The following is a 12,247-nucleotide window of genomic DNA, read 5'->3' as shown; positions in this document are numbered from 1 at the left end:
CCTATGCTAGTGTCCTAACAAGATGGGCTTTGGGGAGGCAGAAGAATAGGCCCCATCGAGCTGTGCATGTACAGCTGCCTTACCCAGGGAGACACAGACTAGGGTATCCATAGGACTGATCAGCTGGGCGAAGGGAGCCCCCACAGTGACCTGTACCTAATACTGCTAGGAAAGCAAAGAAACAGAGCAAAGGGTGTCACTGGCAAATGCTTCGGTAAGCCTGAAGTCAATCTTCTCTGGATACTTGGGTCTTTGGAAAGGTTAAGAAAGCTGTTGTGGGTGTCAACTCTCTGCGTGGATGTGTGTGCTGTTAGGACAAACTCATGATGACTGTAATCATCTGCCCTCTTCCCTGGATTTCAGGTGCATATCTGTTGGCTCAGGCCTGTGTCTCCTCCTGTCCCCAAGGCACATGGCCCTCAGTAAGGAGTGGCAGCTGTGAGAACTGTACAGAGGACTGTGCCTCTTGCTCTGGAGCCAGTCTTTGCAAAAAGTGCCAGACTCGGCTGGGCCACCCTCTCTTCCTCCATGGAGGCAGGTGCTACAGCAAGTGCCCTGAGTAAGTTTCCTTCTTCTTGCTTCCTGCTCGTGTTCATTCTCCTACAGGACTTTGGGGCAATCCCTTCCCATCTACCCAAAATCTCTTCCTGAGAAGAGATGGGTCAGAGGACTCACATAAATAGTGATGACTGTCTGACACTGCCATTGCCCACAGCAGCCAGAACCACGTAAACCAGATGCCCACTTCTCCCGTGACTAATACATGTGCTTTTCCTTTTGTGAAAATATGTTATTTTCTCCATCTTGTATTAATGATCTAGTATTGTCAGCTTCTTTTCTTCATCACAAAAGTAAGGCTGTGATATGAACCTCTTCTGAAGGTTTAAAGTAGGTAAGGGATGGATTATAAATAATAAATAGATAGCAATACCTAGTTAATCACTTATTGATTCCTCATGGTTTCTTCCGTCCCCTGATTTATAATTCCTTTACTCTTCCTACCAACAGTCCTTCCTCTAGGATTTTCCTAAAAGGGAAGTGGGCACAGAAACTGGAAAAGTACACTAGGAAACTTTCAGCACCATTCAACAGAAATGCCAAATAAAATGACAGGGACAACAAGAGGGTTTATTATCTCACAGAACGAAAAGTTTGGAAATGCAGTATTGGTTCCTTCCATGGAGAACGAGGTCATTAACAAGCCCAGTCTTTCCATGTTGCACGTGCACCGCCCTTAGCCGTCCTCTGCGGCTGGCTCCTCTCCTGAGCCCATGCTGTCTGCCTCAGCTCTGAACACGACCCCCACGCCGCCAGCCCAGAGGCAGAAGAGGGATGTTACTCCTTGTTTCTTTCCTTTTTTAAGAGGAAAGAAAATGTCCTCATACTTTCCTCCAATCTCCTTGGCCAGAATGCATCGCTTACGCATTTCTAAACCATCCTCTGGCAGGGAGAATGGAAGTATAAGAAGTGGTTTAGGCTGAACAAGATTCATCCCGATCATTGTCCAAGGTGAGGGTGTTTAAAAGAAAAAAAAAATTCACCCCTGAACACCCAAACAAAATCAGAACACTGACAGCCAGGAAGAACAGAGAGAGGGAGGCAAGAAATGAATTTGGAGAAGCAACAAAAATAGTGTCTATTTTAAGAAATTAGAAATTTCACTTGCCCTCTGATCCTTTTTTTTTTTTTTTTTTTGTCCACAGGCAGTACAGGGATGCAAACCTGTGATCTTGGTGTTACAAGGCTGTGCTCTAACCATCTGAGCTAACTGGCCAGCCCCCAACACCTATTTCCTAGTGACCTGTTTGTCCTCGTGACTGAGATAGACACGTAGAGCACAAACATTAAGTCATTGCACTTACCTTCCACAAGCATACAATCTAGGGTCGAAGCCAAGGTATTCAACTCAGCTTTACACAGATAGGTATTTAGCACCCACTAGGTGTTAGAATTGATATTGATACAATATCAATATATTACATTGTATAGCACAGCTCGATGGAGCCTAATCTTCCATCAAGAATTGATATTGATATGGGAAGCTAAGTTAAGATCAGCTGAAGGAAGTCTGAGCCTGCCAAAGGCTTACAATCCAGTAGAAGAGGTTTACATCAGTCAGTGCCATACTTCCAAGAGCCTTACTACAAAAAGAGCTAAGAGACTCCAAGAGAAAAGAAACCATTTGAAACAGTTATTTGTTGAGTGCCTGCGATTTCTGGGCACCGTGCTAAGAGCTTCAAATATATGATCCTGTTAATCCTCACAAGAATCCTCCTGTCCAGGTACTATTACTTTCTCCCATTTTACAGATAAGGAAAGAGGTAGCATGCTCAATTTTACACAGCTAATACATGGTCTGGCCAGAATGTGAGCCCAAATCTCTCTGGCATTGAAGTTCTGGCATTGTGCTTAACCCATACTCAATACCACCTTCTTGTCCAAGTGGGTATTTTTCTTTTATAGCAGCTTTATTGAGATATAATTCACATACCACACAATTCACTCATATAATGTGCACAATTCAATGGTTTTTGGTATGTTCACAGAGTTATGCAATCATCACCACAATCAATTTTAGAACATTTTCATCACCCCAAAAAGAAACCCTGTACCCTTTTACCAGTCACTCCCAAGTTCCCCCATTTCCCAGCTCTAAGCAACCTGTCTACTTCCTGTCTCTAGATTTGCCTGTTCTTGGATATTTCATATAAATGGAATCATATAAAATATGGTCTTTTGTGTGACTGGCTTCTTTTACTTAGCATAATGTTTCCAAAGTTCATAGCACAGACGTGAATAGCTCTCAAAGGATTTTGAAAAGCAGAGATTGGAAAAAGGGGAGGAGAGGGTCAGAGTAAGGGAAGCGGGGGGGAGGAGGCAGTAGGAGACAAAACAGGTCAGGACACTCCCAGCTCTTCTCCCCCATCAGCCATACACCAGCCTCAGCAAAGCCAGCAAATTATTGATATAAACAGAGGTGGAGCTCGGAAATCTACTTACCAAAACCAATCACTGCTTCCTCATTAACCTCTGGTGGGATGAACTGATTGTAATTATTGCTGCCTTACTTAATTTAATCATTACCACTTTTCTTAACTCTCTTTTGAATTCTTCGAATGTTCCAGGAGCTGGCAATGCATCCAAATGAGGGAGAGAGAGATGCACTTGGCTTTCCTCCAGTTACTTGACCCTCAACATTTCTTTGCTCCAAGTCTGGGTTGAACCACTCTTAAAGAGCAAGGGGACACTATGTGTATCTGCAGCAGTTAAGACAGTTTGTGTTTTTTGAGCAGTAGGAAAGCTACCAGCAGGCCCAGGAAGCCCGTAGACTATGCAATCACGAGCGTGCGCCCTCCTGTTACAAGCAGGATGACGTGATTACTGCAGAGTCCCTCACCTTTGTGTTTACAAAAGAACAGACAATATAGCATCTGAGGAATATATAACACCCAGCTTATTTGGAGAGGCTTTGTTCCTATTTGTGACAAATCACGCTTTGGGGTATGATCCGTTCTAGAAGAGCAGCAAGATTTATAACCGGAATATAACCCACAATAAAACAGCATCCAGGTATTCAGAATTGTTTATAAGACAGCATTAGTGGCTCCTGCTTTTTCAAATACAGTATATGTTCAGGAAAGAAAAAAGTTAGTAGTAACATATATCGTTGTAGAGGTTGTTTAAAAGGCAACAGAGAATTTAAGTTATCCCCAGATTCACCAGATATGAACAGATTTGGAGCTTCAGTGGGAAAAAAATTCTTCCTTTAAGCATTGTTTGTCACTGTCCTGGGTGTCTGTAAAATATAGGTGAAGCTCCAGGATCGTGCAGCTTTTATATAACATACAGTTATCTGGGTGGAAGGCTGCAACATAAAGCTTTGAATTTAACAATTTAATACAGGTGGCTATTTCTTTTCAAAAGAAATATTTGTCATCTTAGATAAAAATAACAGTGAAATAAAGCATTGACCAAAAAGTTTTGTAAATGCAGAGCGGGGACACGAGGTGTAACTGAGCAGATCTGTGTGAAGTCTGCTTGTAGCAAAGGGGCTCTTTGAAAATCACCTGCTCATGCTGCCTTTTGACTGTCTCCCACCAGTTTCTGATATTCATTTATTATTTTTGAGTTAGCAGTACTCTTCAGTCATTTCCCTTTTTGCTTGAATCCATTCCTTTCATTTCAGCCTCTCATCCAACAGCCTCTGACTTTCTTATGAGATGAATCTGAAAGGTTTCTTCATGCTGCATCTTTTCAGGGTCTATACTAGAAATGATCACCTTCAGCATCCAGAAACTATTCTCTGGAGACCTTGTCCAGGCCTGGCATTGAAAATTCCCTGGAGAGGGCCAGCCCGTGTCTCACTCTGGAGAGTGCAGTGCTGATAACACCAAGGTCATGGGTTCGGATCCTATGTAGGGATGGCCGGTTAGCTCACTGGCTGAGCGTGGTGCTGACAACACCAAGCCAAGGGTTATGATCTCCTTACTGGTCATCTTTTAAAAAAAAAAGAAAAGAAAATTTCCTGGAGTTCGAGCTGATATCACAAAGCTCCCATCCTTTCAATACAGAGTTGCTCTTTCTGGCATGGCCATTTCCCACTTTAGCCTACAAGATGTGGCCCTCCCCGCCCTGAGTTATCACATTACCAACTATCAGGCATGGGACAGGGGCCCATCATGAATAACAAAGACTTTCCCATCACTTGGGAAATCCCAGGCATGTAGAGGTTAGCGGGGGAGAAAGGCCAGACCTCTTTGGATGAGGCTAAATTCCTTACTACACATATAGGAACAATGAATCTATCAAACTTTCATTTCAGGTAGAAGATGTGATATATTTGATAGTGCACTAAGTTTCCTAAATTTCAAATGTCTCAAATCCAACCAAACTCCTGGTGAGCATATAATACATTTCTACCCATTGTCTTGTCAAATTCATTTTTAAGAGATAGGCTCGGCTGGACAAAGCAGCTGCATCTTTGTTCTTCAAGTGTTCGCCATCGTGGTGTGAGAAAGCCTGATCCCAGCTTTCACCGGGATGCTGTTTAGTTCCCCTTCTACCACCTAGATTGCTTGCTTCTCCAATCTGTCCTCCTTAAAACCACACACACCAGACATTAAAAGAGAATTGCCCCATGTTCTCATTCATAACTGGATGGTACGTAGATAGGGAGGGAGGGAGGGAGGGAGGGAGGGAGGGAGGGAAGGAAGGAAGGAAGGAAGGAAGGAAGGAAGGAAGGAAGGAAGGAAGGGACTACAACAACACATTGGCCTTTCAGAAGGAGGGAACAAACCTAAGGATACTAGAGATGGGGGAAGGGAGCGAGGGGTTTGTGGAGTGATAGGTCGGGTAAAGGGCATAAAGAAAAATTACTAGGGCCGGCCTGTGGCTCACTCGGGAGAGTGTGGTGCTGATAACACCAAGGCCACGGGTTCGGATCCCATATAGGGATGGCTGGTTCGCTCACTGGCTGAGCGTGGTGCTGACAACACCAAGTCAAGGGTTAAGATCCCCTTACCGGTCATCTTTAAAAAAAAAAAAAAGAAAAATTACTATTTGTAATAATGAATATGCTAATAGTAATAATAATTTTTAAAAAACACATTAGAGGGGCCGGCCTGTGGCTCACTTGGGAGAGTGTGGTGCTCACAACACCAAGTCAAGGGTTAAGATCCCTTACCGGTCATTTAAAAAAAAAAAACACACATTAGAAATGAGACTTTTATTCACCCCATCCTATTTCTTCCTGACACACTCAATATAGTTTTGTTTCCTGAATGAATATAATAAATAAGTGACTAAAAGAATGACTAAATGTGAGTTCATTAATTAATTAAACCGTCAAGTAAAAATGCTGTGTAGGAGAGAATCCTTTACTGGCGTCAGGGTTTAAAGAGGACCCTGGTAGATTGTGTTATTCACGCAGTCCTTCACCCCTGCCTGTATCCTTGCCCTCTGCCTGCAACTTTGCAGCCTCTGCCACTAGATAAATGGATTTCCCTGCCCTTGACTTTGACTGGGTTATGTGACTGGCTTTGGCCAATGACCTGTGAGCAGAAAAAGGCAGAGGCTTACAGTGTGTCTGGTTGAGCTGCCCTCTGTGCTTCTGTCACAGCTGTGAGAAGAGCGACCCGCAGTGGTGCCCTGTGCCAGGGAGGATGAGGGGGCGTGAGCCCCGATCAGCTTGCAGCTGGGGGGTCAAGCCTTCACCCACATGCACAAGTGGGAAAACATGACAGCTCTTTTAAACCACTGGGTTTTGAGTTGCGGTGGTTTGTTGCACAGTGCTATTATCGCAGTAACTAATTACTAGAAGGATCATCATAGAAAACTATCGGATAGGTGCCTGTCCGATATGGACACCAGATGTCTATTTTCTCTAAGATGGTTTATGATTTTCCTGCTTCTGCAAGTTCCAGCTCTTCCCTTCAGGGAAATATCATCTATACTCCCCTCATCTCCCAAATATATTTGAGAGGGCTGGGGTTTCATAGTTCCTGTGTTCACACACCAGTGAGTGATTTCTGTACACTGAGAGTTTAATCATTCAGGAGTTCTATACATGGAGATGTCAGGTTCCACCTGGAAGAGAGTCAGTCACACAAATATATGCCCCAGTAACAGGTACTCAAAATCTGTTCAGTGCTGCGTGCAAATGTTTATATGTGTGTGTTTGAAAGAAGCCATCAGAGGCTGGCTAAGAATCCAAATCAAAAGTGGTTCCAATTTTATAGGCCATCAACCCTTTTGAGCTTTTGGAGAATAATTTTTTAATTTATTAAATGTTTAAAACTTTATTAAGTTGAACAAAAAGTATTTTCTACTCTGAAGAAAGATCTACCAAAAAGGAAATAAAAAAAAAAAAAAGAAAAATTACAGAAAAGAGAAGATGACTAAACCATATACAAATTAACAACAGTTGTTTCCAAACAAATCAAATTCACAAGTGTTATACCGTCGAAGGACAAAATCACAACAAACTTAGTTTGAACATCTCAACTGGCTTTATTGCGATTATAGAATCTGGCAACACTTCATTCCATAAAATAGAGTAAGCGTTTCAGTGAGCTCAGCAGAAGGCATTGGCTTGATAAACCGAGAAGGGCTGAAGAAAGCAGAAGCCAAGACAAAGAGCGCGTGAGTCGTTTCAAAGCTACTTTTCTTACTAGGCCGAGGCGGGGAGAAACAACTGATTAGTTAACAGCAGGGTACTTCGGCCTACATTTTCTGCATAAGGATTAAAGCAGAGGGAACTTCATTATCATGCTGATTGAAGATTCAAACTGGCCTGTTTGGGAAATTGGCTATTATCTCTCTCCTGATTTCTCGGAAGGTCAGACAAGTTAGTTAGGGTCTGAGATGTGGAATTTAGCAGGGGTGACTCCACTTTGATTTTTAGTTGGTTTGTTGGGGTCCAGTGCAGAGGCTTAATCCAAAACAATGGCCTCCTATCATTTTTATTTAACAATACCTATTCCTTTCATTTTATTTTCCTAAATGTTCTTTTTCACCACGCTTCCTCGGTTAATTTTTTGAATTCATCTTGGTTGACAATAGCAATAGCCTTTTCCTTTTTAGTCCTAATCCTTCTGCCACCATGTGTGAAACATTTCTCTAGTCGGTCAGCTTCTCCAGTTCGGTCTCTCTTCCTTGCACAGGGGCTTTTATGCAGAAGACGGCATGTGTGAACGCTGTAGCTCTTCTTGCAGAACATGCGAAGGAAATGCCACCAACTGCCATTCTTGTGAAGGAGGCCTTGTCCTGCAGCACGGAGTGTGCCAGGAAACCTGCTCCGAGAGACATGTGGCCGTGGAGGGGGTGTGCAGGCATTGCCCAGAGATGTGTCAGGAATGCATCCACGAGAAGACCTGCAAAGGTACCCACCTGGGAGCTTCCCCAGGGAAAGCGTGGCTCTGCTGAGCACCTGGCTGGGGCCCATGACCTGATGGGGGGTGTCCGAAGAGAACTGTGGGAACAGTCTCCCTGCCTCTACAGGGATCTGTCTCTGTGCCCATCATTCAGGAAACAGGGGTTGAAATACCCCTTTCCATAATGGATTCTACAAGCTGAGACAAACCAGAGCCTCCTTTTACAGGGTTTCCTCCACACACGTACACACAGAGGGTGGGCCAGGCACTATGCCAGGTGCTAGAGACACAGATAAGAACCCAAATTTCCCACTTCTTTGCAAAATCTTCCAGAAGAGATGGATATTAAACAACAAACCACAGAGATAGCAGAGAATCACAATTATCATGAAAGATAAGAAAGAAAAGTTTAGACAACTTTAAGACTGAGAATAGCACTCTGGCTATATATTTCTTTTTTCTTTTTCTTTTTTCCCTGGAGTTATCTCCCAAGAAAGACTGTTCTATTTTATCTCCACATTAAGATGAACTCATTTAACTGGTGCTGTCCCTTCCAAAGGATTCCCTTGGTGTGATCTAAAATGTTTTCCGGGATTCCCCCCAAATAAGAAAATGAACCAAATAACCCCACATTGCATTCTTCATATTGACTAAACGTCTATTCATTGGTCTACCCTGTCAATGAATGAAAAATTAACTAATCCAATAATTCCTAAATTGCTTTCTGTATTTAATAGAGCGTGAGGTGCTGGGTGCCATTTTACGTTTCTGTTGATGTTTTCTGGGTTTTCCAAACACCTCCAGCACCTCAGCCATTACTGTCTCCTACAGGGCTGCAGTTTCTTACACCCCAGGAGGCAGACCATTTCAGCACATAAATCCAGGACCATCTGATCGGGCCACCAGATGTGCCACCCCACCCAAGGCAGGGCTTGTTAGACATGGAGAATATGCTCCGGCAGGGTGGGAAAGGGGCAAATGTCCACTCAGGTGAAATGAACCAAAGTGGTGAGGGACAGGCTAGCCAGCTGCAAAAGGAAGGAATTTCTTTCTCCTGTCCCCGTGGGGGTAACTTGCTAGCTCTTCCTTTCCCCAGAGTGCATGCCTGAGTTCTTCCTGCACAATGATGTGTGCCATCAGTCCTGTCCCAGTGGCTTCTATGAGGACTCGCGCCAGTGTGTCCCCTGCCATGAAGACTGTCTGGAGTGCAGTGGCCCCGAAGCAGACGACTGCGAGCTCTGTGCTAAGGATTTCCTGGTCCTCTATGATGGGCGGTGTTTAGACGCATGTCCAGCAGGAACGTACTTTGAGAAAGAGACTAAGGATTGCAGAGGTAAAGACTTCCAGGATGCGTGGCCGAGCGTGGCATCCCAGGAAGCCTAAGGAGATGGGCTTCTGCTGAGACAAAACAGGTTCTGGGGTTTGCACAGTTCCAGCCCCAGAGCTGTCCTCCCACCCTCCATCCTACCCCTCAAAGAAGCATACTTTGAATCTGTTCTAATTAATTTTAAAGTGAATCACTCATAAGCTTTGATCATGTATCTTTTCTTAGTAACAAATCATGTGGACCCTCCTCTTTACAGTGGCTACTATGAACTGCAGCTCCAAAGGGATTCCCATGTGAAAATGTACAACAGAGATGAGGAGCCTTCAAAACTTGCCCAGAATTTTAAGCCATTATAAATACGTAGCATAAGCAAACTGTGCCACAGAGGATTTCCTGGGGGCCTCTTGTCTCCCTGCATCGTGTACCTCCCCAGTGCTCCCCCGTCCCTCCTGCTTACCTTCCTCTCCTGCTCCGAGTCCCCTATTCCATCTCCCGTTCACACTGTGGTCCAGATCTGCTATAAATTTATACCTCCTTATGTTTTAACTGGGCATGAATTGTTGGCCTCTTATTAGTTATCGGGGAATAGAAAAATAAATTGTTCATCACTAGAGGAATTCTCAAGCAGGTGAGAGAGAAGCGTTCTGGGGGAAGGGACTTTTCTAGAGCCCCAGGATCCACTCCAACCAGGCAGCCCCCAACACAGTGGTGGCTCAGTCCCCTGTGTTGCCACCAAGCAAACACGAGATAGATATCCAGAGGCAGTCCCCTGACAACAGCGGGAGCTTGATAGTGACCTCAGGTGGCAGGAGAAACTTTGGCCACCCATGACCTAGAACATACTCAGGGAAAGGTTGCTGGTGGGACATGAAGATGGTTCTTACTCCTGAAGTCTCTCTGCTCTAGCCTGATCTGCATGTGCCTTTTTGTGTGTTTTATGTAAAGCACAATTTAGTGTCAATGTGCTGCTGACTGATGGTGGAAGGCCGTGGACTTCCACTGGGCGGCTGTGCCTTCCTGCAGAGGCGGTGGAGTTCATGGGGGGCAGGCTGTGGAGCTCAGATGGTTTCTGGGAGCAGTTTAGAGACTCAGCCAAAGGCCTGCAACCACATCCTGTCTGTGTTAGGGCAGGAGCTAAAGTTCAACTTCTGGCCTTTCTCTGGTCTTCAATAATTAATGTAATTTACCATGCAGAGAGCTTTACAGGTCCTAGAATATGTTTACTTAATTTATTTGGTTTAATTATTTCCTTGAGAAAGGCCCCTGGTTGCCCCTTAGAATGACCTGGGAGCTCTAAAAATCACAGATGCCCAGGTCCACCTCAGACCCCGCCGCGCCCCCATTCTTCTGATGCTTAGTGAGGGTTCAGAAGCATTGAGATAAATGTCAGTCTTCTCCATTTTTCTGAGAAGCAAATTGATGCTTTGTGGAGTTTGGCACTTGCTCAGTATGACCCAGCTAGGACGGGCAGAGTCAAAAACCGATTTGAGGCCTCGCCCTGCAGGGCCACTGTCCCTTCCACTGGTCCAAAGGGAGACCATGGGAAGCTGGTTTGGAAGAAATAGAGTGAAGACCTGACTTTCCAGAGAGATGAAACAAAGAACCTGACTTGAAAATTAAGATTTGGGTAGGTATAGAGAAGCATTTGGAAGTAAACAATCTCTAGGCGTGATCTTCTCTAAGAAACACATGGACTTTAGATTCACTGTGGCCACCGCAAATTATCCCCTAGTAGATAGTGCAGACACCTCTAAAACTCCCACGCCTTTCCTGAGGCACTGGGGCAGGATTAGCATGAGCACTTACTAAGGTCTTGGGTTCTACTCCTGATTCTACTCTTTTCCAGCCAAGGAACGTAGCATCTCCAGCTTCAATTTTCTGATCTAGAGAAAATGAGATGATAATAATAATAATAACCATAATAATGCCTTGCATCAGGCTGGCCTGTGGCTCACTTGGGAGAGTGTGGTGCTGATAATACCAAGGCCATGGGTTCGGATCCTATTATTGGTCATCTTTAAAAATAATAATAATAATAATAATGCCTTGCATTTATGCATGCAGAGAATTCTTACTGGGAGCCTGCTGGGTGCTGTGTGCTCTTCCAGGCCCAGGAACAGCAGGGAGAGATGCCCACAGAATCCCTGCCCTCATGGAGCCTGCATTCTCTTGGGGAAGACAGACCCTGAAGACGATAAGTCAAGAGAAAAAATAGGGCAGAGCAGGGGATAGAAAGATGGGCAGAGGCCAGCCTGTGGCTCACTTGGTACAGTGCGGTGCTGATAACACCAAGGCCACGGGTTCGGATCCTATATAGGGATGGCCGTTTTGCTCACTGGCTGAGCGTGGTGCTGACAACACCAAGCCAAGGGTTGAGATCCCCTTACCGGTCATCTTTAAAAAAAAAAAAAAAGAAAGAAAGAAAGATGGGCAGGATGGAGTCGAGACTTGAGAGAAGATGGCCTGGAAAATATCATTGAGAGAGGGAGGGAGCAAACCATGCATACTACTGGGAGAAGAGACTTTCAGGAGTGAGAATGGCAGCTGCTAAAACCTGGAGGCGGAAGTAAATTGTTCTTAGTTTATTTGTCTAACAAATACTTGCTGAGCACCTGTTATAAGCCAGACCATCTCACAGGCACTGTGCATTCATAAATGAATACAGAAGAAGCCTTATGTGGCAATGAGCTGTTATGATAGATTCCAGCAATTGCTGCACTAGCAATAAGCTCAAGGTGACTGGGAGGTGAGTGGAGGCTGACAGCAGCACAGGTTGTGATGGTTGAAAGGCCCACACCAGTGAGTGCCCATGCTGCTGCAGAGTTGCTGGCTGTTGTTTTGTTGTAGTTTGGGTAATAACAGTGAACCTTACTAGTATTTCTGAGGTGGCTGTTGCAGGAAGGAGCTCTCTAGGTATTACAGAGAAAGTGAAACAGTCATTCTTTCTCATTCTGCAACAAGAATGCTCCACCCCAGAGCCCAAGGGCTGTACCCAACTCATGACCCCATGTTCTTGGCAGAGCTCTAGAAATCTCTGGAAGAAACATGG

At 44.6% G+C, this 12,247-nt stretch overlaps 1 protein-coding gene across 1 annotated transcript in view; it reads left to right on the top strand.

Moving 5' to 3' along the window:
* Positions 1–12,247, top strand: part of PCSK5 (proprotein convertase subtilisin/kexin type 5) — a 399,384-nt gene that overhangs the window by 366,736 nt on the left and 20,401 nt on the right. The window contains exons 30-32 of the mRNA XM_063080405.1: positions 364–559; positions 7,662–7,879; positions 8,968–9,204. Of these exons, the coding sequence (XP_062936475.1) occupies positions 364–559; positions 7,662–7,879; positions 8,968–9,204 (651 nt within the window). The remainder of the gene's footprint in view (positions 1–363; positions 560–7,661; positions 7,880–8,967; positions 9,205–12,247) is intronic.

Source organism: Cynocephalus volans, chromosome 16 (assembly GCF_027409185.1).
Source record: "Cynocephalus volans isolate mCynVol1 chromosome 16, mCynVol1.pri, whole genome shotgun sequence".
In the NCBI taxonomy this organism is placed as follows: Eukaryota; Metazoa; Chordata; class Mammalia; order Dermoptera; family Cynocephalidae; genus Cynocephalus; species Cynocephalus volans.
This window is presented reverse-complemented; position numbering and strand designations above follow the sequence as displayed.